The following is a 27,355-nucleotide window of genomic DNA, read 5'->3' as shown; positions in this document are numbered from 1 at the left end:
AATGAGCTGGAGAAGGAAGTGGCAAACTGTTCCAGTATCTTTGCCAAGAAAACCCAGAATGGTGTCCTAAGGAGTCAGACACCACTGAACAACAACAACCCTCACAGACTGTCTGTGCCCCTCACCTTCTCAGCACTCCATACAGACAACTCTGGAGATTGTAAGTTGAAGAGCAAGTAGGGGATGACCAGCACTTGGAGAGCACCTGGGAGCTCCCTAAACCAATGAAGAGAAGCATATTTGTCCATGTTTATTGTATATATTTCCTATCCCCCTTGTTAGGTTTAGAAGATCTTTGAGGACAGGGATTGTTGGTTTGTATCATTGTCTGACCAGCACCCAACCCAGGACTTTTTGCATTGTAAATACTAAATCTGTTGAATTTCAGAGAACAAGCATTGTGTCACAAAAGTCTCCATCGAGGGGCAGCTAGGTGGTACAGAGAATAGAGCACTGGCTCTAGAGTCAAAAGGACCTGAGTTCAAATCCAGCCTCAGACACTTGACATACTTATTAGCTGTGTGACCTCGGGCAAGTCACTTAACCCCAATTGCTTTGCCTTCCCCTGTCAAAAAAAATTAAGTTTCCAACTGAAGAGAACAACCCAATTTCATCATGTCACTCATATTAAAAGCAGTGGGGTGGAGTGGAAAAAGCACTGGATTGGGAGCTACGAGATCTGGGTCCAAATCCTGTGTGACACTGAGCTCTCTGGGCTTCAGTTTCACATCTGCAAAATGGGGACACTAATATTTGCTGTGCTGTTGAGGGGAATGTGCTTTCTAAACTTTAAAGTACCTCACAGATATGAGATGGTCTTATCAGAGTATCGAACAGTAGGGTTCTAGCCTTGGCTCACCTGAATGTTGTTTAATAAAAATACCTTAAGGGGTTGGCTAGGTGGTGAAGTGAATAGAGCACCAGCCCTAGAGTCAGGAGGACCTGAATTCAAATTCAGCCCTTACCACTTACTAGCCATCTGACCTTGGGCAAGTCACTTTAACTCTAGTTGCCCTGCCTTCCCCACTCTAAAAAGCAACCCCCCAAAAAACCTATATTAACGTTATATCTGGGTGGCTCTTCAGAATAAAGGGGCTTTTCTACCTTGTTCTCTAGCCTTAGACGATTTCTAATTCTTCCCTTTCTAGCTCTTTTGCCAACCAGTCAAATCCTATCTCTACACTCCCATGCCAGGTCTACATAGTTCCAAAGAATTCTGGTTAGTTATAGACATTGTTTTATGAATCATTTGTCAGGTTAAGTCAATAAAAATTTATTAAGTACCTATCACTGTGCTAAGCACTGAGGATACCAAGAAAGGTCAAAAAAGGGGGGGGGGGAGGCTCACCTAGCTCTGGCACATAGCAGACACAATAAATGCTTGTTGAATAATTGATTGACTGATTGATTGAGCGTTTGAGTTAAGCAAGATCTCAAATGCTTTTCTCTCAATGACCTGGTGGTGCTAAGGTGTCTCTTCAGGTCCTTTCTAGCCCTAGGGTTTTCATTCAGGCAAAGTAGGACCTGAATTAAAAGGAGAATAACAGTTATTTAGAGCTAAGCTAAAAGGGGACCATATTAGGAAGGTGCTCCAAAACATGGCCCCTGCCAAGGCTCCTTCAGCATTCACAGATGGGTTTGATCACTTGTGATTAAGAGGTTTGATTTTCTTGTAAGAGGTTCTTGTGCCAAGTTTCTGATCACAGCTTTCAGGTCTTCATCCATATGCCCTTAGACTCTCTACCCCTAGGACTTCCTGATAATATATTGGTAGGGGGTGAGTGGGAGAGAATGGAAGGACAAAGGGGAATTGGGAGGGAAGGGCAGAGAGAAACTGTAGAGTAAGGGGGAAATCAATGTTTTCACTTAGAAAGCCTGTATCTATAAAGGCAAAGTAATATGGAAGTTTGAGGACTGGGACCTTATCTACACTTTGTTATCTTCCCTGGTATCTAATGAAGTGCTCTGCACATAGCAGCCACAGAAATTGGTTGAAATCTATTATCTCCCTCAATTCTGGCTACAACACTGTATGGTGGGAAAGGGAAATACCAGGGCAACAGTTTCACAGGTGAAGAGATAAGAAAACTACAGTTCAGAAAAGGTTTACCTAAGATCACACACATGACAAATGTTACAATTAATGACTAAAAGTCATTGCTTCTGACCTGTGTTCTTTTCCCCACACTACACTGCCTCTCTATGGGAACTCCCTCGTCCTTCTCGGTTAACTTCGGCAAATGGGTGGTAAGTAATAGTATACCCATTTTAAAGAGAGGAAAATTGAGAACCAGCAGCAAACCAACTTGCTCAAGGTTGTTCATTTGGCTAGGACAAGGAACTAGAATCTAGTTCTCTTTACTCTCAAGTCCAGTGCACTTTCTACTTAGCCACCAGCTGGTCTTATTAAAACATATTTCCAACAGGGGGCCCTTAGGAAGCGATCTAGTATGCTGGCAGCAATATTGTTACTACCTTGGATTTTGAAGACTTCAAACAACTTTTGGGGGGTTGTCTACCATATGCAAAACAGTCATCTAATAGTCCCCTTTTAAATATATCCCAGACTAGAATCAAGATTTCTATCCCACTAGAAAATTTATTTCCTTCCTTCCTTCCTTCCTTCCTTCCTTCCTTCCTTCCTTCCTTCCTTCCTTCCTTCCTTCCTTCCTTCCTTCCTTCCTTCCTTCCTTCTTTCCTTCCTTCCTTCTTCTCCCCTTGGGGGACTTGACACATCACCTGTGCTGCACCTCTTGTACTGTTGCAAATTTGTTTTCTGCAACAGTGTCTTAGGACCCTATTAAAATTGTAAGGTCCATGAGGATGGGGCCCAAATCTGGTCAAAATTTTGTGCCTGATCTGCCAGCAAGGATTTGTATACATGTTTTCAGGGGTATGTAATTTATACTCTCTACCAAAACAGATTACAATCTTCGAATTTAGAGAAGCCTAAGAAGTTGCATTAGGTAGAGTTAAGTGACTTGCCCACAGTCACACAGCTAATAGTGTGTAACCTATGTAGACTGTCAGTTGTTGCTGACTCAAGCTCTAAAACTTAATCTACTCTGCCGCTCTGCTTCTTATGCAGTAAGCACTTAATATTAGCTGAATCCATTCATTCATTCATTCCATTCCTGTGTGTTGAGAATATACTGGGTGTAAGATACTGTGCTAGCCACATTTGCGGATATTCCTTTGGCACCAGCTCTGGAGGGCTGTGCAGGCAACAGAAGGAGGCATCCCATTTGACCTAGGTGAGTGAGGGCAGAAGGTAGACTGCACTCTTTAAAAAAAAAAAAAAAGACAAAAGTTAAAATAAAAGGGTCTACTTTATAGTGAGGGTTCAGAACTTCACGTGAGAAGCTCCGTCGTCTCCTTTGGGTCAGAGGCTGACAAACCCATTTAAAAGAGCGAGGCACCTAGCAGGCTGGCTGCTGATCCTTTTGGCTGATTTCCCGGAATTGAAGACTAGTCTATAAACTCAGATTTGAAGGACTTTAATCCGCAATAGTCTCTTAAATATCATTTCCCATGACTTCTTGACCGGTTTTAGGCATTTGAACATATGATACAAAAATTAAAATAATGAACTTGTTTATACATATCGTTTAAAGGGCCACCTGCCTGAACCTTCATCCCTGGTGGGGTCAGGGTCTCCTCTAAAGCATACAACAATATTACCAATTCCTCCGCCACCCTTTCCGAGCCCAGGGAACCCCTTCTCGCATGCAGCTTTTCTCCCCTCCCTTGGACTGCAGTCCCCGAGGAAACTCAGCCGTAAGTACATCAGCTCCAGGATCCCGCCTTCCATCCACACGAGCTAGGAGATGAATGTCCAGCGCACGAAAGCGATCCGATTTCGCGTGGAGGCCCGGCTCTCCTTTTTCTCCCTCCCTCCCGGGGATCTGCCTGAGCCAATCAGAGCATCCCGAAGCGTCCGGTTGTAGAGCTGTGGACCCGGGGATCCGCCCCTCTTTGTTGCGCGAGCCAATGGGCACATTCGGAACATCGGCGGCGGCCGGGTGACATGGTTATATGTCACAAAATAACATTCGATAATGGAACATGGAATAAAGCGACGGCCGCAGCAGCAGCAGCTGCAGCAACAGCCCCAGCCGCCCGGAGAGGCTTTGCTGCAATGAACCCCCACTGCCCAGAGGTAAGAGATTAGAGAGGCTGGGGCTCGCTCCGTTTCTCCTCCACTCAGCCAGTCCCTCCGAGCCTCCTGCATTGGAATTGGGAGGTAAGGGGGTGGGGCGGGGAGGGATTCGGTGCTTCAACCCGAAACGGGCTGCTCACTTCACCTGCAGGGACTGGGGAGGGGTCGTTGGGAGAAAGAGGGGGTGTCCAAGGCTACCGCTCCTCTGCTTTGCGGTCAGGGGCGCTCACGTGCTGTTCCCTTGGCTTCGCGGTTAGCAGCATCTGGGCACGCAGTGGGGTTTGAAACCGTGCACTTGGACTCCCGGGATGTCCCTCGTTCACTTTCCGCGGACTGCCTTTATTTTTCCTGTCCTTTCCCATCTCCCTCCGTCTCTGTCCCGGACTGTCTGTCTGTCCACATATGTGAGGCGGGGAATGGGGGCGCGGTGCATTGTGTCGATTGTAGAGCGGACCCTCTCGGTGATGCAGGGGACGTTGTGTTCAAACACACCCCCCCAGCCCCCTACACCCCGCCTGTCAGCTTTTCGAAAATGCAAGGATGCTTGGACCCAGTTCGAGGACGACAAGCATAGTACAGTCCCCGCCCCCCCGACAAAACAAATCTATCCTTTCGCCTCCTTCTCCACTTAACGGTATGTCTCTTCTGTCTCTGCTGATTTTAGGTACAGTCCCTAAGAGAAGAGGTCCAGCTGCCATCTCTCAGTTAATAGTAGTCTCTCCTTTGCCTGCTTCCTGCGGCAGCCAAGAGTGCAATGGAGAAAGCTTCCTTTTTTATGGGGCACTGATCCCGGTGACCAGACATATTCCGAGGGTGCTCACTCTCTCGCTTCTCCCCACACTCTCTCCCAACCTTCCTCCCACCCCATCATGACTGGCTCCACATCAAGCGCTCACCACTGCCCCCACCCCAAGGGTGCCAAAGGAACGCGGTCCAGGAGCACTCACGCCCGATCCATGTGCCTCACCAACAATGGGGGGTCAGAGGAGGAAGACAAAGAAGGAGGGGTGCTGTTCCATGTCAACAAGAGCGGCTTCCCGATTGACAGCCACACCTGGGAACGGATGTGGATGCACGTGGCAAAGGTACACCCCAAGGGAGGAGAAATGGTGGGGTCCATCAGGAATGCTGTCTTCCTGGCAAAAGTAAGTAACCTTGCTTACGGCACCCTTTCCCTCTCCCCTCCAACTCCCCGATTGCATATGCCTGGAACCTTTCGAGGTGGTTTTCTTCCTCTCCCCTCGATCCCCCCTCCAATCCCTTTTACTCGCTGGGATGGATGTCATGGAAGATGTAGAAATTGGGAAAGGAGAGGAATTTCATTTCAGTCCCGGAAAGAATATGCCTGGGCATTCTTGAGCCTTGAGCAGGGGGCTGTATTCTTTAACATGTACCTTCAGTCCCCACTTCCATTCCCTTCCCCATCCCTCCCCCCCCCCCCCCCCCCCGAGAGCGAATAAGCTACGGACACCACTCAATACCGAAGCCAATAACACGTAGCGCCACCCTCCCCCCAAGGGGAAACAGCCCTACTGCTATTCATCCTTCTTTCCTCCTTCTTGCAAGTGATTTAGCAGGAGATGAATGAATTTGTAGTCACTCAGGTTTCCCCAGCGTGAATCATTTCTCTGCTTAGTGCCAATTTTGCATGACAGTGGCATTCACCCTCGACATCAAAAAAGAACAGTCCTCATCTTCCTAGAGCCTCTGGGTAATCTGAGATGGAGTTGTTCCCTGTTAATTGGCGTTCGGGCTGTAGATAAAAGGATTTTTCAATTAAATACCAAGATATTCTTACTGGATAGAGGGGACAGAGTAACGTGGGTAAAATGCCTGCTAAAAGCCTGAAGATCAATCAACCAACAAACATTTATTAAATGCTTATTATATGTCAGACACTATGCTAGGCTCTAGGGATACAGCAAAAAGTAAAAATAGTCCCTTGCTTTCAAGGAGCTCACCTATGGGGAGAGGAGAGAGGGAGACAGCATGTTAATAACTAGGTAAATACAAATTATATATAGATGAGATGAAAGGTGACTGAATAGGTATGTCTGAGGCCAGAGACCTGGAGTGGCCTAATGATGTCCTAGTAATATTAAACCACTTGTGAGAGAATGGTGTTGGTGCAGGCTTAGGTGAAGGAAAGCAAATGACTGTGCTGTGACTGGTCTGTGGGCCCATCAGATTACTCTCTCCTGCCCTTCCCTCTCTTTGAGAAGATGCTGTTAACTCCCATGAAGCCTGAGTAAAATTTGAGGCATGATTGATAGTGTTTGTTTGCTGGGTCCTCCACCCCCCATACTGGACCCTGAAGGAAGGATGGAAGGTGGGCACCACCACTAGAACAAGCCTAGAGTTTGGTCCTAGGATTCATTGAGTTCCTCCACTTTTTGTCATGGAATTATAGAATCTTTCGAAAGAACCTTAGAATGCAGGCATTTCATTCTAATAGCATTACTGACAGATCAAATGCCTCCAGGTGAGAGGGAGTGCACTACTTTTTGTTCCACTGTTCAGTGGAATGATGATATTGTATAACTCTGGTGGTCAATTTGGTTCAGCTTGAGTGTCCAGTATGTGCTGGGTCCTGATGATCTGAGTTCAAATACCAACTCTGTCACTCAATAGCTACACAACCTTGCACAAATCACTTAACCTTTCCTTGTCTGAAGTTTCCTCATCTGTAAAATGAAGGGATACTAGATGGCCTCTAATGTCTCTTCTAGCCCTAAATCTATGATTCTATGCTATTACAATACTTCTGTGGATTTATGATCTTGTCAGGTGTGAACATTCCTTCCAACAGTTGAGATTGCAACTCCTCTATGCTTTGTGATCCCGAGAAATTCTTATATATGTGCTCCCGTAAATCCTCCACTGGGAGGTCCATTCTACATTTTGGGAGCCTCCTTCTAGATTTTTAAAATTGGATGGACACCATCCAGTTTAACATTGTTTGACCTTCATTCTCTCCACTTGACTCATTCACCTTTCCCCTTTCTGATAATACATCTTTCTATTGGCATTTTTACTGTTTTTCTTCTGCAACTCCTTCTTTGATAAGATGTTTTGACCAACTCATGCCTACCATATTCCTCTCCGTTACCCTTTGTACAACTGACAACTTTTATTCTTCAAAGACTATGGTATTCCACTAGATATTGGGGAGACAAAGATAAAAATGGATGTGTTTGCTATCCTCAAGGAGCTTACATCCTGCTGGAGGAACTATGGCATGTATATAGACAAATACAGTACAAAGATTATGATAGGAGCAAGGGTGAGATCTGTTCTAGACAAAGTGTGCTAGGAACATTAGAGAAAGGGGAAGGAGACTTTTATTCTGGGGAGTCTGAAATGGCTACCTGAAAAAGGTGGCACCTCAACTGAGTTATGGAGTTTTCTAAAAAGAGAGAATGAGGAAGTGGTTCATTCCAGAGAGGGGGAATGTCTATTGGAGGTCAGAGAACAATTTAATGGTTCAGGCTGTCACGAACATGCATAAAGGGGAATCAGACTAATATGAAATGAGTCTGGAAAGATAAACCAGTTTCCTTAAATGCTGGGTTAAGGATTTTATATTCTCTCCTAAAAGCAATGGGTGGAATGTCTTATATTTTAAGCAAAGTTGAGCTGTTAGAAAACTCATATCTTGGGGCAGCTAGGTGACACAGTGAATAGAGCACTGGCCCTGGAGTCAGGAGGACCTGAGTTCAAATCCAGTCTCACATACTTGATACGCTTACTAGCGGTGTGGCCTTGGGCAAGTCACTTAACCCCAATTGTCTTGCTGAAAAGAAAACTCATATCTTACATTTACTTTGCATATATTTTGTATTTACTATATACATTGCATATACATTTCACAAAATATGGTCCTCAGGAACTTCCATTCATTGGTTCCACTAATCTCCAGTCTAGTTGCCATTCAGCTGTCAAACTGATCTTCCAAAATGCAGGTCCTGACCACATCACCCAAATATTCAATTAATTCCAGTGGCTCATTATCACCTGTGGGATCAAATATAAAATCCTCTGCTTGACTTTTAAAGGCCTCCATAACCTGGACCTCTTCCACCTTAACAGTCTTTTTATGTTTTACTCTTTAATTCGGTGGCTTCTTTGCTGCTCCTCACCCAAGACACCCCATCTGCCAACTCTCTGAATTTTCACTGGCTATCCCCCATGCCTGGTAATCTCTTTATTCTTATCTCTGCCTCCTGACTTCCTTCAAGTAACAGCTAAATTTCATTTTCTATAAGAAGTCTCTCCCAGTCCTTATTTTAATGTCTTCCCTCTGAGAGTACCTCCATTTTATCTCGTTTGCACATAGTTTTTATATGTTTTCTTCAACACTGGAGTATAAGCTCCTTGAAGGCAGAGTCTATCTTTTGCCTTTCTTTGTGTCCCCATCACTTGTCATAGTGCCTGACATGTATTAGGTACTTAAGAAATGCTTACTGACTGTCACACCACCTGATTTTCCTAGTCAATCCTACCTGATTGCTTCTCCTCAGTTTCCTTGGCTTGGTCACTATTCATCTCTCCTTCCCCAAAAGGTATTTGTACCCAAGACTGTATCCCAGGCCCTCTTCTGGTTATCTCAACTACTTCCATAAGTTCAGCAATCTATATGGACATGATTTTTGCATCTGCAGAATTCACTCTAATCTTTCTCCTGAGCTCCATTTATCCATCAGTAACTGTCTGCTGGACATTTCTACCTTGATATACCAGAAGAATCTCAAACTCAACATGTCCCAAACACAGTAAATCACTTTACCTCCTCCAAGCTTTCTTCTGCTGAGAATACCACTAAGACCTCAGGATCATCTTTGACTCTTTCCTTTCCTTCTATCCTCAGGCAGTTGCCAAGTTTTGTCAATTCAGCCTTCACATCATCTGTCACTCTTCTCTGCTGACGTAGTCATTACCTAGTTCTAGAACTCTCCCCCTCTTGTCTGGGCTATTGCATCAGCCTCCTACTTGGTCTTCCTGCTTCCCATCTCTTTACTTTTAAATCCAGCTGCCAAAACAATCTTCCTAACTCACAGATCTGACCATGTCACTCCTCTTCATTCTTCAGTCACTCCCTCTTGCCTCTAGGATAAAACACATAGCCTAGCATTTAAAAGTCCTTCACAGAATGGTACCAGCCTGCTTGCCAGACTCATGTATTGATCATTACTCTCCTTCATGTATTCTATGGGCCAGACAAACAAGCCTATTTGTGTGACATTTCATTTCTTGTCTCCATACTTTTGAACCAACTATACCCCCACCCATAGCTTGAATGCCCCCCCCCCACTTACCTCTTAGTATCTTTAGTTCTCTTCAAAGTTCAGTTCAGATGATACCTCCCACATGAGACCCTCTCCTGGTTCCCTTAGCTGCTGGTGCCTCCTTTCCTTCATCCACCCAGGGCCTCAGATATTTACTGGTTGTATGATAGCCTTTGTTTGCCTCAGTTACCTCAACTGTAAAATCACCAACCTTCCAGGGTTGTTGTGAGAATCAAATGAGATATTTGGAAAGCCCTGAAAACAGTGTCTGGCACATAGTAGGTATTTAAGAAATATTTATTTCCTTCCTTCCTTCTCTACCTCCCCCCCCCCCAACAAATGACTTTGTATTTGTTTTCCATATATTTTGCAAATAGTTACAAGTGCTCATGTAGCATCTCCCAATAGAATGTAAGCTTCTTTGTTTCATTTGTGACTTTGTATTCCTAGCACCTAGCACAATGATTGACACAAAGTAGGCACTTAATTCAATTGAATGGTTGGGCAGATGATCTCTGTTGTCCCCTTCCAGCTATGAAATTTGACATTTCATGATTATATTTCTTCTTTCTAGAGTAGATGTCAAACTCAAATTGAAAGGGGCCACTAAACCATTGAGGGCCACATATTGACTTAGAAAACCACAGATTGACATTATCTATATTCTATTGTATCTTTAGTTTGTTAAATATTTTCCAGTAATCCTTTAGGTTCTAGCCACATTCAGGGGGAGTATTGTGGGTTGTGTAGCTGATGTTCCTCTTCTGAAAATATTTGAGGACCGCTTTCACTCAGTGTAGTAAGTGGGAAAAGGTGCAAGCAAAGAATTGGTACCACAGATTTAAAGCTCAAAAGACTTCGGCCTCACCCGTTCACTTGACAGGGAAGGAAACTGAAGTCCAGAGAAGATGTGACTTGGCAGAGATCATCCAGGAAGTGAAGAACGGGATGGGGATTTGAATCTAGGTTCTCTGACAGGAGATCCACCAATCCTCCTCCACCCAAGATGCATGGGTTCTAGTCTTCACTCAGTGGCAGTGTCCTGTAGCACAAGCTTCAACACTCCTAAGTGCTGCCGGAACTAAATTAAAATGTAGTTCCTACCTGATTTTAATGTGTTGATGTATTTTTAGAAAAAATAAACATGTATGGTTTTCTAAGTAAGAATGTGGCCTGTAAAGATCTCATGTAGGGTTTAGTGACCCTCACTGATATACAACAAAAGTCTTACGGGCTTAAAGCCAGGGCTGCCTTCAGCCAGCGTTGCCAATTACTAGCTGTAGGACTCACTCTCTGTCACTTAGCTTATCCAATTCTCAGTTTCCTCTAATATGAAAATGAGTCTGATAATATTTGCACTACTCTACCTTACAGAGTTATTTTGAGGATCGAAGGAGATAATATATGTAAAGAGTTATGGAAATGTCAGCTATTTTTAACTCCATAACCTCGAGTGAGTCGCTTAAGCTCTTTAGGCCTCATCTGGAAAATGTAAAGGTTTGACTAGATGATTTCTAAAGTTCTTTACAGCTCTTAAATATTCTAGTTTATACCCCAGTTTCCTTTCAAACATCCCTGCTTCCTCCAATGACTTGCATGATGGGGTTTCTAGATGCCTGACCATTCTATTTACAATTTTTCATTACTTCTTGTTTTTGTTGTCAGTCATGTCTGACTCTTCATGACCCCATTGAGGTTTTCTTGGTAAAGATACTGGAGTGGTTTACCATTTCCCTTTCCAGCTCATTTTACAGAGGAAAAAACTGAGGTAATTGAGGTGAAATGACTTGTCCAGGGTCACACAGCTAGTAAATGTCTGAGGCTGGATTTGAACTCAGAAAGATGAGTCTTCCTGACTCCAGGCCTTTCACTCTGTGCCACTTAGCTATGATTAATTTGTTGTGTGTGTTTACTCCACTTATCAAAAGTTGAAGCCTCAAAGAGGTCTGGCCTCAAGTCTTGCATGTGACTTGTGACCTTGGGCAAGTCATTTGGCATAGGGCAACCCAGTACCCTAGGCAAACGCTGATCTGTATGAAGTGAAATGTGTTTCTTTTCCAAGAACTACACATAAAATAATAACAAAATCACAAATCTGAATCGATAAATAAAAAATTTCAAATGTAAAAAAAAAAGTCACAGCCTCCCTATGCCTAGGTAGATAATTTCCTTACTTGCTGTGGCTCAAACAATTCATAATCTCATGTGCAGCCTTCTGGCCTCTCTAAACTTAGTGAAGCTAATCCTTAAAGGACAGAGAGACCTTTGTGGGCCCATCCTTGCAGCCTTTCCAGCTTGGTAAGAGCTGCAAGAGTTTTTTCTTTTCCTGAGGAGTCTACAAGGTCTCAGCTATACCGTGATGAGGCATGGAAGGACTGACTTTTTTCTTTTGAAAATGCAGTCCCCAGGTGGCTAGGTGGCACAGTGAATACAGCACCTGCCCTGGAGTCAGGAGGACCTGAGTTCACATTCAGCCTCAGACACTTAACACAAATACTAGCCATGTAACCTTGGGCAAGTCACTTAACCCCAATTGCCCTCCCCAAAAAAGGCCAAAAAAATGATCAAACTTTGAGGAGAAGAAAATGCAGTCCCCAAACTGAACACAATACTCAAGATGTTGTTTGACCAGTGGGACTAATACATATCATGACCTGAGTACTATACTTCGATTAATGCAACTTAAGATCAAATTAGCTTCCTTTTCTCCACTCCCAACCCTAGCAGTTTAATCAATAATACTCAGGAAAAAAAGCCACTCTTTGTCTATTAAAGACCATTTTGGGGCACTGGAAAATACATCTGCCTGCCTTTTGGCAGGAGCCTGACAAGTATAGGACATAGAGGACAAGACTTGGCTGCAGTCTGGAGTTCAGTTGTTCCTTACTGGGTATTTTCCCATGAATTAGCGAGACACTGACCTGTTTCTCTCAGGCTAGACACTAGTTTGAGTCTCTCCCAAGCTGGGAGAAATAGTTCAGAGCCTAAGGCTTCACCTTGAATTCTTACTTAAAATTCTAAAGGACCAGAGGCATAGAATCTCAGACTTGGATGAAATCTGAGGTCTTTTCTCCCTTCGCTCTTCCTTGACCTCTCTGTAGCATGTGACGCTAAACCATCCACTCCTTGAGATGTTCCTTCTTCCCATGGCTTCTGGGGCATTGATTGCCCTGACATAGTTCTCCTCCTAGTTCTCTGACCGAATCTCCTCTGCTACCTGGCCAGTTTCTTGCCTTCCTTCCCCCCCTTACATGTGGATATTTCCAAGGTCCTGTCCTTGGCCTTTTTTTCCTTACTCTCTTTTCTCCCTTAGTGATTATAACCATTCTCATGGTGTTATTGATTACCCTTACACAGGGGTAGGGACTGGACCTGTGATTTTACTGGCATAGGTGAATCCCTGTTGAGGAAACTCCCTCTACCAACTCAGGTTGGCTCTTTCTAGTCTTAGAAAGTTACATTGGGCAGTGAGGGGTTCAGTGACTTACCCAGCCTTCCTGCACTGCTAGGTCCATATGCCATACTGAAGACTTAGCAAGAGCAGCCACTGTGGAAAGCACTTCCTGACTTTCTTGTCAATGATTCTTTCCCCCTTTCCCCCTGCTGCCTGGATGTTGACTCCAACATCCCATCCTCTGCCAGAGTTCTGACTCTATTCCCACCCTCTACTCCACTCTTCTCTCTCCAAAGATGGTAAGCCAGGACCCTCTATGTCAACCCTATTGCTGCCTGGACTTGGCTACTCATACTGATTAGGTGAGCTGGGAATCACCAGCTCTTAACTACAGTTTTTGCTGTAAGATGGAAGACAATTTGCTTTTAACATCTGCTTTGCTACTTCATCCTTTAGTCTCCCACATACTGCTATTTGGGGTGGCTAGGTAGTGTAGTGAACAAAGGGCCAGCCCTGGAGTCAGGAGGACCTGAGTTCAAATCTGGCCTCAGACACTTAACACTTACAAGCTGTGTGACCTTGGGCAAGTCACTTAACCCCAATTGCCCTGCCTTCTCCCCTCAAAAAAAAAGCACAGAAAAATTATTTTTTAAAAAAACTGCTATTTGACTTGCTAATACCCCCTGGACTTTGCCATCTGTCCTAAAGCTAAACACTCAGAACCAACAAGTCCTTCCATCTGCTCCTCCACTGAATCCTCCTCTATGTGTAGAGTGTAAGCTCTTTGCCTTTTTTTTTTTTTTTGGAGGGAGGAGGGCAGGGCAATTGGGGTTAAATGAATTGCTCAAGGTCACACAGCTAGTAAGTGTGTCAAGTGTCAGAGGCCAGATTTGAACTTTGGTCCTCCTGACTCCATGGCCGGTGCTCTATTCACTGCACCACCTAGCCGCCCCGAGTATAAGTTCTTTGAAAGCAGTAACTAATTGATTTTTCTGTTTGTATTCCCAGCATTTAACACAGTGTTTGACAAACCTTAAGTACTTACTATATTTTTTTCATTCATTTATTCATATAGTCATTCACTTCTGTTACCTGGAATGGACGCCTACCCCATCCAAATCTCTATGTGTTATAGTCTTTTCCTTCCTTCAACAATCACCTTAGGCCCTGTGTTCTCTATGACCTCCCCCCTCCCCTAAGTGGAAGTGATTTCTGCTTCCTCAAATTTCTGATAGCATGTTGCTTACACTTTGCTTTTCCTCTTGTCTTGCTCTCCCTTTATCATAGTTACTAGTGTGCATGGAGTTTCCCCTATTAGATTGTAAGCTCCTTGAGGGTAAGTCTATGTCTCAGACATCTTCATATCCTCAGGACTTAGCACAATGTTTATTGAATGGATGACTGAATGAATCACAGAATCAAAATTCTCTCCAATCTCATAATTGGAGGAGCTAGCGAATGAATCTAATCCAACTCCCAACTAAATAGAACTCTCTTCTACAAAATGGTTGTCCCATTTCTACTTGGAAACTTCTCGCAGTAAGAAACTCACTTCTTCCAGAGACAGACCATTCCACCTTTGGGTACCTCTAGTTATCAGGAAGATTTTCTTTATCTTGAGCTAAAATCCTCACCTCTTCCTCATAACTTCCAGCCACCACTTTGTTCTATCCTCTAGGGCTGAGAAAAGCAAGCCTAATCTCTCTGCCTCATGCCACCCTTCAGATACTTGGAGACTTCTCTCATTCCGCACTCCCGGTCCCCCAGTTTCCAACATCTTAAGTATCTTCTACCCTCTGACTGTCCCTAGTTCTATCAACCAGTCCTCATATGTGACTTCCTCTCTAACCACCACCACCCTGGTTGCCTCATGCTGGATGTTCTTTAGCTTGTCAATGGCCTTATTAAAATATGACCTTCCAGAAAACAGTCCTCCAGAAGTGATCTGCCCAAGGGAGGACTATCAGCACCGTCACTGCCCTTCTTCAGGACATTATATTTCCATTAATGGAACTGAAGAGCACACTGAAAGATCATTCATATTCTTAAGGGGTGAGCTCCACCCGTCTGGGGAGGGGTGGGGAGAAAGCTTTGCAGTTAGTTTGTGGTAGTCAGCCCATTCCTCCCTTCCTCTCTACTATTCTCTTTACAGCCTCTCTTTCCTCCAACCTCTCCCTGTTACTCAGTTGCTGGTTCAGTTTGGCTCCATTTCTGCCAGCAGCTGTGGTGGCATCAGCTCCAGTTGCTACCAGATTATCTTTGTCAGAGGCTCAGATTCCTGACTGCCCCAGGGCCAGAAGCCTGGTCTAGCCTGAGCATGTGGTTACAATGGACATTCTCCAGCTGTCTTCCCAGGCTCCCAGAGATGACTCCTTTTCCTTGTCTCTTGTTTTCTTTCTCAGGATGGGAACAGCCAAAGACTTTGCTTTCTTTACTCTATTTTGAAGAATTCCAGTTTTCCCCTCTGGAAAGCATCTGCCATTGTTTGGCCATGATGCACACACTACTTAGGCCTGAGATCACTTTTCCCTGTATTTTCCCTACAAGCCAGTTTGTATTTGCCTGGACTGAAGGGAATTGGAGCCTGTCTTTCTCTATGTACTTGTTTGTGCCCTGTTCTACAGGTCCCCTGACCATACCCCCAACTCCTGATCTTTGGGCCAGCCCAGCTCTCCTCCCCAGATCTTGGGCACAGTTTCACAGAGTTGAGATGTTGTGGTATGATAGGGCACTTCTAGGAAGTACCTCAAACAGGTGAACTACATGCCCTGGGGCAGAGGTACCACATGCAGTCAGAGGACTACCCATGGCACACAAAACTCCCAAGTATGGTCTGAACCAGATTAAAATGTAATTGGGAGGGGTAGCTAGGTGGCACAGTGACTAGAGCACTGGCCCTGGAGTCAGGAGGACCTGAGTTCAAATCTGGCCTCAGACACTTAACACACACATAAAAAAAAAAAAAAAACCTAGCCATGTGACCTTGGGCAAGTCACTTAACCCCAATTGCCCTACCTTTCCCCTCCAAAAAAAATGTAACTGGGAAATATTTAACAAAATAAATAAAAATACAGTGAAACATTTTGAAACTAAGTCAGTATGTAGCCCATAGGGTTCCTTATGTACAGATTAGTAGCCCCTATTTCTAGTTAAGTTTATCCCTATTACTGTAATAGCAGGGGGTCATGTAAGGGGAAAGGGACCAGGCAACCTGGATACCATTTCAATTTGCATTTGCCTGCTGCAGCCTGGGAAGATCATCTGCAATGAAGAACTACTCAGTCACAGAGGAAGAGGGTGTGATTGGGAAATAGCTATTATTAGGGCCAATTAAGTTGTGCCCTGAACCATCCCTTTCTCAATGACTTTTAGGACAAGATGTAGCAGCAAGCACCCCAGCATCCTCAGGATGGATGCCAACACAGGTTCTTGGATCTGCTTTGCTAAAGGAAAGCAACTCAGAATGGGTTAACAAGCTTACTTTAATCAATCAAACATATCATTTACCTTGTTCAGGGGAAAGTCAGCACCCCAAACTTCAGAGTATACAGACAGAAGTTACAAGAAAACAGAAAAATATATCAAGCAGACAGGCTTCCAAACTGTCCAACCATTACATCCATACCAAATCACAGTTACCAGAGAGGGAAGCATCAACATCTGGGTTTTTCAAAGCCCAAGGGCTCTCAGTGGCTGCCCAGAGTCTCATCTGGTCAAATCATACAACACTTGTCAAAGTGAGCCCCAAAGCAAAGCCTCCTATCAGGGCTTATATAGCCTTCTCCTGGCTCAGAGAATGTTAACAACCCTCTTGACCCACTGCCCAATCACAAAGAACCAAGGTGTGGGCTTCCTGAAAAACAAGCCTCCCACCACAGGCTCCAGGTGCACTTAACCTAGGGGAAGGGAAGATCTTAAAAATTTACATTCCTATAACACAAGAGTGCACTGGGCTCCTCTCTGGTTGGGAGGAAATGGCTTTTTGCTCTCTGAAAAGCCTCTCTTGTCAACAGCCTTATAAAAGGCCATTGGGGTTCAGCCATGCCCTCTCCTCTTCAGGTCCTGACAGAGAACTTCCTTCTCTTTCCTAATTCTGAGCTTAGAGAATAACAATAATAACAGCAAACAATAATAATAACAATAACTACTTGGATTAATATAACTTTTATCTTCACAAAAGTACTCTTGTATTTTATATTTTACCTCCATAGCATCCCTGAGGTGTAGGTAGGTGTAATGTCTCTCAGATATGCTGGAAGTACAGGGCAGAATCTCATCACTTCCATAAAGATGATGACTACATACTCATTTAACCCACTGACTGTACCTAGCCAGTTCCAAACCATGCTTTACATCCCGTCCATCAGCTTCATCCATCCATCCACCCACCCATCCATTCATCCATCCATCCATCCATCCATCCATCCATCCATCCATCCATCCATCCATCCATCCATCCATCCATCCATCCATCTTACCCTTCTTGCCATCCAAAATTTTGGCTACTCCTTTAGCATTCTACCCCCATCCTTTTCCATTTCTTGCTTTAGGAACAGTAATCAAATTGATACTACTGTTATTTCTTTAAAGGATTTGACAATCACCACTTATGGCTCTGCTAACCTTCCCTAGGACTCCCCAGACCAAATTTCCTTACCTAGCCAACATTCCACTAATGGAATTCCACTAATTATCTACCTTTGTTCAAATATAAGTTCCTTGGGGGCAAGGACTACTTTACTTCTGTATTTGTGCCCTCCAAATCTAGGATAGTGCCCGGCACATAGTAGGTGCTTAATAAATGCTTTTTCAATCATTTACATGCAGTTCAGCCTGTACCTGAATTACTGTGTCATCACAGATAACCTTGGGTGGTACCAAATATAATCATGACACACAAGATGTCTAGACAGCTAGGTGGAAAAGTGGATAGAGTGGGCCTGGAGTCAGGAGAGAGATCTGGGTTCGAATCTAGCCTCAGATAGTTATTAGCTGTGTGACCTTGGGTAAGTCACAATTTTATTTTGCCTGTTTCCTTAACTGTAAAATGGGGCTAATAATAGTACCTACTTCCTAGGGTTGTTGGGAGGATGAAATGAGATAATAATTGTAAAGTGCTTAGCATAGTACTTGACACATAGTAGGTGCGATATAAATGTGAGCTGCCATCATTATTATTATTATTATTATTATTATACAAAACACATTACACTGAAATTTTCTCCCTCCCCACCTCCAGCCACCTGGAACACTTGGAAAAAACAAGATTTCCTATATTACTGACCAGGTACAGCTGCACTTTGTCCTGAAGACTCACTTGGGTCAGCTACTTGCTTCAGAGCTAAGCCAGTTCTGTCCCAAAGCAAAAGACTTGGTAATCACTTCTAGAGCCACTGGCCATCGGAGTCATTTTCTCTTCTCTTTAAATATCTCCTTAAAATGCTACCTTCACACTCCAGAATGATGGCACAGTTATTTGTGACACCCAGTGATGTTTCAAAACTTATATGAGATAGTGGATATAAAGCACTATGCAAACCTTAAAACACTATGTAAATGCCTGTTGTGTTGATGTTGTGTTGTTGTGGTGTGGTTGTTGTTAACTTAGTCACCAGGCTCCCAAGCTGATGATGACTTCATTGCTGGAGACTTCTGCTGACTAGAAATAACGCTGTTCACCAGCTGGACTCCTCACCCATGTGTCCAGGCTGGTCATGGGGTTGGGACAGGACACTGGAGCAGGTTACTATCTCTGATTTCTCCTCACCCCTCAATGAATAGAAGACTAATGAAAACATCAATGCCCACCATTGTGTCTTCTTATGGGCTAAGGGTTCAATTTTCTCTCTTTCTGATCATTGAAATAGAGACTTTTCTCCTCTCCTCACTTCCATCAGCCTCTTCTCTATTCCTTTCTCACCCCCAACCTTCAACTAGAGAGAGAAAGAGAGACAGAGACAGACAGAGACAGAGAGAGAATGAAAATTATGTCTTCTCTAGGCACCAATCAGAATGCCAAGAAAAGAACCTTTCAGGGAATGGGTTTGCATTTGCTGGTGAAATCTTACCCTATGCGGGGAGAGGGAGTCTCCCTGAAGTGGGGGCTTGCTCTCAGTGAGGGAGAGGGACATAATTAGACATCTTCTTCCAACATGGGTGAGACAGCTGTTCCCAAAATAGTCCTGCCCCTTCACCCTGGGAATCTTCCAAGGCTAATTGAGAAGTTAGTCCTGCATCTGAACTCCAGCCTGTTGTTCCAGATGTCAGTGAAAATTGCAACAAGATGAGATAATTCAACTCTTCTGTCATGTCCTTCCATCATCCTCACCAACGACCCCGCCACGTATGAGGTTTTTGAAATGGATTCCTCGACGAGAAGCGTTAGTCTGCCCAGAAGAATAGAACGTGTTGGCCCAAAGTGCATCTTTTATTCTCCTTCCTTCCTCAAGCTGCACTCTCCATAGTTTATGCCATCCAATTCCACAAGAATTTATTAAATACCTACTATATATCAGGCAGTACAAAAAATAAAATAATCCCTCTCCTCAAAGAGCTTACATTCTATGTGGAGAAAATTTACCCATGTAAGTAAATGCAAAATATAAACAGTGCAATTTCCATGGAGAGGGCATTGATCTAATATGATGGGCAGTTTGTCAACAATAGAAAGAGGACTTCAGAGGACACATTGGAATGATCGTGATAATAGTCACCATTGATATAGTGCTTTAAGGTTGTGCATGCATATAAGTGCCCACACACATATTTATGTATACAGCAATAATAATGATAACAGTTAACATTTATATAGTGCTTACTATGGCACTGTGCTAGCTGCTCTAAACTTATTATCTTATTTGATCCTTACAGCAACCTTTCGAGGTATGTGCTATTATTATCCCCATTATAGAGATGAGGAAAGTAAGGCAGGGGGGGGGGGTTAGTCGATTTGCCCAGGATCACACAGTTAGCATGTTTCTGAGGCCACATTTGAAATCAGGTCTTCCTGACTCCAGGACTGACACTCTTATCTACCTATTCTCACAACTATTCTGTGTCATTATTATGCCCATTTTGTAGATGAGGAAAGTGAGACTGAGAAGGATTAAGTAACTTTCCCAGGGTCATGGTACCTGAAGCAGAAGAAAGAGTGGGATAGGCCCATTGGAAGAATGGAGCTAACCATGGATGGGTATGAGGAAGGATGGAGTGGTGCTCAGGGAAGGGAGCCTTTGCCTCTGCATTTCATGATGGAATCACAAATATTTTGAGTAAAGCCACAGTGTAGTAATGATAATAATAATGGCTACCATTTATATAGCTCTTAAAGGTTTACAAAGTGCTTTTCATGTTACCTGCTTTTGTCTTCACTACAACCCTGTAAGGTAAAAGCTATTACTATCCCCATTTAACAGATGAAATAACTGAGAATGAGAGAGGTTGAGGAACTTGCTCAGGGTAACACAGCCAGTAGATTGTCACCCTTTCCATAGTGGCAGAGGTAATACTGATTTTATTGTTATCCCTGAGAAAGAGATAGAAAGTGGTGGGATGGTTAAGGTAAAAGTCAATGGAGTTCTGAGACCTTATTGATTATTCAAGGGGAGGCAACTTTTAGGTATTCACCCTTGACTAGGTCTGCTCTACTGTAAGACTTATTCCAGTCTCCCCTACTTTGTGTGTGTGTGTGTGTGTGTGTGTGTGTGTGTAAAAGTGGTGTTCAAAAAGGTGAAGTGTGTAGGGTTTGGTTTTGTTTTATTCCTGGACTGGTGTGGAGTAGGAGAGGGTATGGGACAGATATTTAGTCCCTGGTCCTATCTGAGGTCTTCACCTGTATCACGGAAGGCTTGAGGCCAGGCTGGTTATAGAGGGATGAAACCTGTTTTTGGTATTCTCCTCCATGTCACCTCTGCCCCAGAATTCATTCCAGTGCCCTGTAAAGATCCACTAGGGGATCAGCTAAAGAGACTAGGGATGTTAGAAGAAAAGATTTAAGGGAAACATGCTAACCATCTTCAAATATGTGAAAGGCTGTTCCTTGGGAAAAGGAATAAACTTTTTCTTCTTGATCCCAGGAAGCAGAATTAGCAGTAATGGTTGAAAATTGTAAAGAGGTAAATTTAAGCTTAATATGATAGAAAAACTTTTTGACAAATGGAGCTGTCTAAAAATGGAATGGATTGACTCAGTGGCAGAAGGTTTTCCCTCACAGGAGGACTTATTTTGAACAAGAGTTGCATGACCACCTGTTGCATGCATTAGAGAGGGAGAATTTTTGTGCATTTATGGGACTTCTGATGTCCCTTCCAATTCTGGGATTCTGTAATCCCATTAAACCTCTGGAATCCTAGCACTGTCCTTTAGAAGGAAAGTTCCAGGGTCCTTTCATTAATTCCATGTCCTCTGGTTAGACTTTTGGAAAGAGTCAGCCTGGGTTGTTAATCAGTCAATTACCCACTGTAATCAGGGTTTGATTGTGCCCACCCCACTCTCTAGGGAGTCCACTGTCTGATGGAGAAAATGGGCCCTACTCTTAGGAAACTCCCAGTTGGTCTTTAGATTAATTTATTCCTAATGGAGCGCTTTATATTCTTCTACTTTTCCTCAAGGCAGGAGTTAAGATAAATCAGATATGAACTCCTTAGCCATGAAATGAAGAAGTTTCACAACCACCCTGAATTGGTATACTATGAATTCATGTTATCCAACTTCAATTGGGCCCTCACTGCTGCAAGATAGCCTTTTTATTCTTTCCTAATTGATTCCTTATTTCATCTTCCCCATCTTCCCACCCCCGACAATCTCTTCCATACTTCCCTATTACTATTGAGAGTATCACCATCCTCCCAGTCACCCCCATTCATAACCTTAGTGCCAACCTCAACTCTCCACTCATGCTCAGAACACAAATTCAGTCTGTTGTCAAATGTTATTTTTGTCTTCCAGCATCTCATATATACATCTTCTCTCTACTCACACAGTTGCCACTCTTGTGCAGGTCCTTATCACCTCATGGCTGGACTATTGTAATTGGCCTCTCTGTCACAAATTTCTCTCTACTCCAATCCATCTCCAACCCAATCCTCCTCCACCCCATTCCATCCCCAACCCAATCCATTCAGCTGACAAACTGATTTTTCCTAAGGGATAGGTCTGACCATGCCACATCCCTACTCAGTAAACTCCACTGGTTTTCCATTATCTCTAGGATCAAATATTGAATCCTTTGTTTGCATTTAAAGACTTTTACAACCTAGGCCTTTTCTAGTCTTTCCTCCATGCACTTTAGAATCCAGTGACACTGTCCTTCTTGCAGTTGCTCTGACTTGATACTCCATATCCCAAGGTCATGCCTTTGTGCTGGCTCTTCCCTATGCCTTCCATGTTCTCCCTTCTCACCTCAGTCTCCTGACTTCCTTTAAGGCTCAGTTCAAACCTTACCTTCTACAAGCATCTTTGCTGATCTTTCCCCCACTGCTAGTGAGTGGCTTCCCTCTGAGATTACCTTCCATATATACCCTATATACCTTGTATGTACATTTTTTATATGCTGTCTACATTAGAATGTGGACTCCTTGAGGGCAAGAATTGTGTTTTTGCCTTTTTAAAAAAAATATTCCCAGCATTTAGTACTGTGCTTGACATAAGTACTTAGTAAATAATGACTAACTGAAATAGGAAATGTTAAAGATGAAAGAACAGAGATCTGGAAGAGCTAGAATCCAAACCTGCCTCATTTGAAAAAGGTGCCAGAAGATAGTTGGGCAGCTAGGTGGTTTGGAGTCAAGAACCCCCGAGTTCAAATCTGGCGTCAGACACTAGCTATATGACCCTGAAGTCACTTAACCCTGTTTACCTCAGTTTCCTCATTTGTAAAAATGATCTGGAGACGGAAATGACAAAACATTATAGTATCTTTGCTAGAAAAACCCCAAACTTGGTCACAAAGAGTCAGATAAGACTCAACATCAACAGCAACAACAGCAGAAGATACTAACATACAGTAATAATAGCTTTAATTTATATAAAGTTTAAAATGTGTTTTCTTTCTCCCTTATGAACTAGGTAGTAGAAGCATTGTCACACCAGAGGTTAAGTGAATTGCTTGTCACTTAAGAGTACTAATCAATAAGTCAAGCGGCTGCTAGAGTGCTTGGATCACAGTAGATGTTTGTTGAATTGAATCACCCAAGTCACATCTAGTTCAAGTAAGAAAGAAGATAGACCACTTCTACTGTACTACTTACTTCCGTTATGAGAATAAATAATGAAATAGGTCCTGGAGGAGAGTGACTGCTGACTCACCCCCTAGATTTCACCTCCTTCCACACTTTGCTTAAGAGTTACATGGCAGAAGAATCACTTGTCTTGGAAGAATCAAGAAAGGGGACAAAGACACACCAGATCAGCTTAGGAGGTGTGAGTTTTATATTCTTTTGCCCCCTTTAGTTTAGAGACTGACTGCATGGTTCATTGGTCTCAAATCCTGGCTTAGCCCTCTGACTAATTTTTTTGGAGGGGGGAGTACAGGGCAATTGGGGTTAAGTGACTTGCCCAAGGTCACATGGCTAGTAAGTGTTAAGTGTCTGAGGCTGGATTTGAACTCGGGTCCTCCTGACTCCAGGGCCGGTGCTCTATTCACTGCACCACGTAGCCACCTTCTAGCCCTCTATTAAGGCATCTGTGACTAATAATACCTCTGAGTTACTTCAGTGGGAACCTCATTCTTAGAATCAGAACTAGGGAGATGCCATAAGGACTTTATCCCAGAGCACTAAGACTGAGAGAGTTCAGTCAATACTGGAACTCCACCAGTGTAGAAACAACTGATTTAGGTTAACAGAGTAGCAGTTGGAAGGAGTTTTAGAGGTTATCAAGTCCACCCCAATCATTCTAACAATGAGTACAGTGAGGCTTAGAAAGGTTAATTGTGCTAGAGTTTAATTGTAGTAAATGGCAGAGCTGGAACTCAAACCCAGAGCATTCCATTGCACCAGTTAGCAAGAAATACTTAAAATAGGAAACTAACAGATACCTTACCCCAGAGTGGCCTAGCTCCACTTTACTTCCTTTATGTCCAAGAGGTCTCTCTTGTCTCTCCAGCAGCAGGGTCTTTATTCCCCTTACCCCCACCCCAAAGTGGTGACCTTTCCCCATTGCATTTGTCTTATAAAGCTGATCTGAGAGCAGGTTTTTTAGTAGTTGCCTCAGGCATCAAAACCATTAGTTATGGTCCTGCTTATCATCCTTCAGTTCCACTCAGAAATGGGAATTTTTTATCTCTACCTTCTAAGGAGAGAGGCAGCCTGACAGCAGCTAGGAAAGCCTGGGGTCAAGTCCTAGCTCTGACACATCTTGGTTTTGTGACCTTGGTCAATTCACTGAACTTCTCAATCCTCTAGACCAGGGCTTCTTAAATTTTTTTCCACTCATGACCCCTTTTTGCATTTCAGCAGTGTTTGTTGGTGTTGCATGGTGTGATGGCCCTCAGTGCAAAATGCAGTGAAGTCGAACAATGCAACATGGGCAAGCACTGGCAGAAACACCTTGGCTTCATTATGAGTTTGATTTTTAATTAATTTTGGTCATTGCATGATTTTTCCCACCCCCGTACTGGGTCTCCACCTACAGTTTAAGAAGCGTTGTTCTAGGCAACTCTTTAGGAATATATGTTACAGAGAAGGTGCTAACCTGCCACATGTAGAGGGAGTTTCCTTATATCATTAAAATCAAAGGTCCTGTCTTTATCCTTATTCCTGTTTTTATGGACTGAGTCTTCTAAGCCCTGAGGAAAGACTTTATTCCCATTGTGGCTTCTCTCTGGGGGAAGGATCTTCTGTGTTTTGCTTTTACTGAGTCTTTTTCTGTTCTTTCTTTTTCTTTTTTTATCCACCCACACAGGAGCCATTCAGCTCCCTTGTGCCCAAGCAACACCACAGTCAGCCTGCATTTGAGCTTTTATCAGATATTTCAGGTTTGCCAGATAAGACATCTTTCCCTATCCAGGAGGTGTACCAGTCTTATGGAACCAGTCAGATGGAGGCGGCCCAGAGGAATACAGAACAGGAAGGGTTTTGAGCTCCTTTCTGTTTGGCATTCCTTACTGTCCAGGCATGTTTGGGGTTAGTGACCTTATCTTCCTGCCTATTATGCGCTGCACATAATTCATTCAGCTCTGCTGAATGTTGGACTGTTTATTTGGATTAAATTGAATTGGACTGAATGGGATGTGTGTGTGTGTGTGTGTGTGTGTGTGTGTGTCTGTGCGCGCGCGCGCGCATGCGAGCGTCTCCCTGGTTATAGTTCAGATTCCCTGAAGACTTTGTATTCTCTTTTCTTTGCCTTTTCCTGTACCTATTTCCTATGATTCCTAGGATGGGGACTGTATAGATGGTAGATACTCAATGACTATTGACTGGTAAGGAAATGGGGACCTGAGGATTGGCAGACAAGATAGAGAGATGAGGTAGAAGGAGAAGCCAGAGGGACTTTCCTGCCCTGAGACAAGAGAGAAAGAGAACCTTTCTAACTTCTCTTAGAATGAGAAAACAAAAGGGTGAAGGACTTAGGGGACGGAGACATTCCCCAGCAGCCTCAAGTTCTCATAGATGGCCCAGTCCTGTCTCATCTCTAGATGCTCTGGGAGATAGAAACAAAAATGTAAGATGTGGTCGGTGCCCTCAAGAAGCTCAGAGTGTTATTGAGGAGAGGATATGAATGTACACCAAGTAGTCAGAGAATGAGAACAAGACAATGAATGGTCGTGCAGCGGAAGGAATGCTAGACCTGGATTTAAATCTCCCTTGACAATCACCTTAGGCAAGTCATTCAACCTCTCTGGGCCTCAGTTGCTCTGTAAAAATAGGGTTGGACCAGATGACCCCTGAAGTCTCTTCTTAGCTCTAGAGCTATATTTAGATAAGTGTGGAATTTGGTGCTAGTCGGAATATTGAGGATTGCAAATATGATAAGGGTCCTGAGGACTGGGTGAGTTGTAAAATAGTGAGTACTTAATGAATGCTTATTGATTGATTAGGGCTTCATGGAGGAAGTAGGGTTTGGTGGGGTATATGGGGAACTTTCACGGTTTTGGCATGGGGATGGGGGTCACCAGTAAACCAAGTCCTGGGACATCTTGCCTTGGGACCTTTCTGTGTAGCTATGTAATTAGTTTGCTGTTATATGGAGGTCATGTGTCTATGTGCTCCTGTATTTGAGCCTGGGATCATAGATGGTGTGGGATATGTGGCCTTACCTTCTCCTTCTCTCCTTGTTGACAGACCTGCAGATGAAAAGTTCTCCTTCCAGAGGCATTGGACTAAATCCATCAGTGGACTTATTGACATCCACTCAATTGGTTTCCCCAGCATGCATCATCCCAAGCTTTCCATCCTTGATTCCCATGCCACACTACTCTACTACTCACTTTAACCCCTAATTCTAAGTCCCTGTTTTGTGAAATGTCCTCCTCCTCTCTTCTCTCAGAAGTTCCCAGTTTCTGTCTCTTGTTTGAGAGCTGGACGTCAGAGTTAACCTTTGGTATAAACTTTTTTCTATCTTTCTCTGCAGCCTTCAGTGCCCCCAGTTCCAAACTACAGGATATCCATGTCAATCCCAGAATGGCTTCACGCAATTCAGAATTACATGAAGACTCTACAGTATCCTTCTGACCACGGACTGGGAGCCTGCTGAGTAAGGGGACAAGGGAAGTGGGTAAAAGGCTGTCTGATCACTAAAGAAGGGCTCCATGGAAATTGGTGAAGTCAGCCAAGAAGACCTCATGGGTCCTCTAATTGGATTCAACTACTTATTCCTTGGCTCAAGGAGAGGCTATTGGAGAGGAGGGACACCTTGGCGCTCCTGAGGCAATTGTTGGTGACCCTCCCCACCATTTAGTCCCTCTCCTCTTTTTCCTGATTTCCTTCTTCTTCTTCTTCTTCTTCTTCTTCTTCTTCTTCTTCTTCTTCTTCTTCTTCTTCTTCTTCTTCTTCTTCTTCTTCTTCTTCTTCTTCTTCTTCTTCTTTTTTTGCTTTTTGGAGGGCAATTGGGGTTAAGTGACTTGCCCAAAGTCACACAGCAAGTAAGTGTGTTAAGTGTCTGAGGCCTGATTTGAACTCGGGTCCTCCTGACTCCAGGGCCAGTGCTCCACCTAGCCACCACTGCTCCACCTAGCCACCCCTATTTTCTTCTTTCATTTCCCCTTTTCTCAACTTTTGCCTCTGTTCCAGGTCCATTACTGGTCCCTGGCATTTATTACTTAGCCCCATCCTTGGCCTTCAAAATTGCAGAAGAGGTTTACCTGATCTCTGCTCTAGGGTGTGGACAATGCTAGAGGAATGGGAGGTGGAGGTCTATAGTTTGAGGGTCTTCTGGATTGGGGAAAAATAGTCCAGAATGGCAGATATTTAGTGTCGGATATAAAATCCAGTCACCTCTGTCCTTTAGACTCCTACATTGTCTCTGTGAGAGATGTACTTGGGGAAAATCTAGGTGAACTCAGAACTGACTAAACAACCA

At 43.7% G+C, this 27,355-nt stretch overlaps 1 protein-coding gene and 1 long non-coding RNA gene across 5 annotated transcripts in view; one reads left to right on the top strand and one right to left on the bottom strand.

The window, feature by feature from the left end:
• LOC138177533 (uncharacterized) overlaps positions 1–3,904 on the bottom strand; it is a 55,276-nt gene extending 51,372 nt beyond the window's left edge. Inside the window, exon 1 of the long non-coding RNA XR_011172535.1 lies at positions 3,786–3,904. This is a non-coding gene — a long non-coding RNA (uncharacterized lncRNA). The remainder of the gene's footprint in view (positions 1–3,785) is intronic.
• A 108-nt stretch (positions 3,905–4,012) lies between these two features.
• The window catches only part of VASH2 (vasohibin 2), a 52,350-nt gene continuing 29,007 nt past the window's right edge, over positions 4,013–27,355 (top strand). For 2 of the 4 annotated variants that reach the window (XM_069108738.1, XM_069108740.1), the window contains exons 1-3: positions 4,013–4,159; positions 4,824–5,304; positions 26,408–26,496. In XM_069108738.1, the coding sequence (XP_068964839.1) occupies positions 5,029–5,304; positions 26,408–26,496 (365 nt within the window). In that variant the 5' untranslated portion in view covers positions 4,013–4,159; positions 4,824–5,028. Of the gene's footprint in view, positions 4,244–4,823; positions 5,305–26,407; positions 26,497–27,355 lie in introns of all 4 variants that reach the window. The other 2 variants (XM_069108741.1, XM_069108739.1) reach the window with 2 other exon arrangements.

This window comes from Petaurus breviceps, unplaced genomic scaffold (assembly GCF_028583685.1).
Source record: "Petaurus breviceps papuanus isolate PSGF00001 unplaced genomic scaffold, PetGlider_PUasm1.0 90434, whole genome shotgun sequence".
NCBI classification, from domain to species: domain Eukaryota; kingdom Metazoa; phylum Chordata; class Mammalia; order Diprotodontia; family Petauridae; genus Petaurus; species Petaurus breviceps.
The sequence above is the reverse complement of the archived record's forward strand: the minus strand, read 5'-3'. Positions and strand labels throughout refer to the sequence as shown.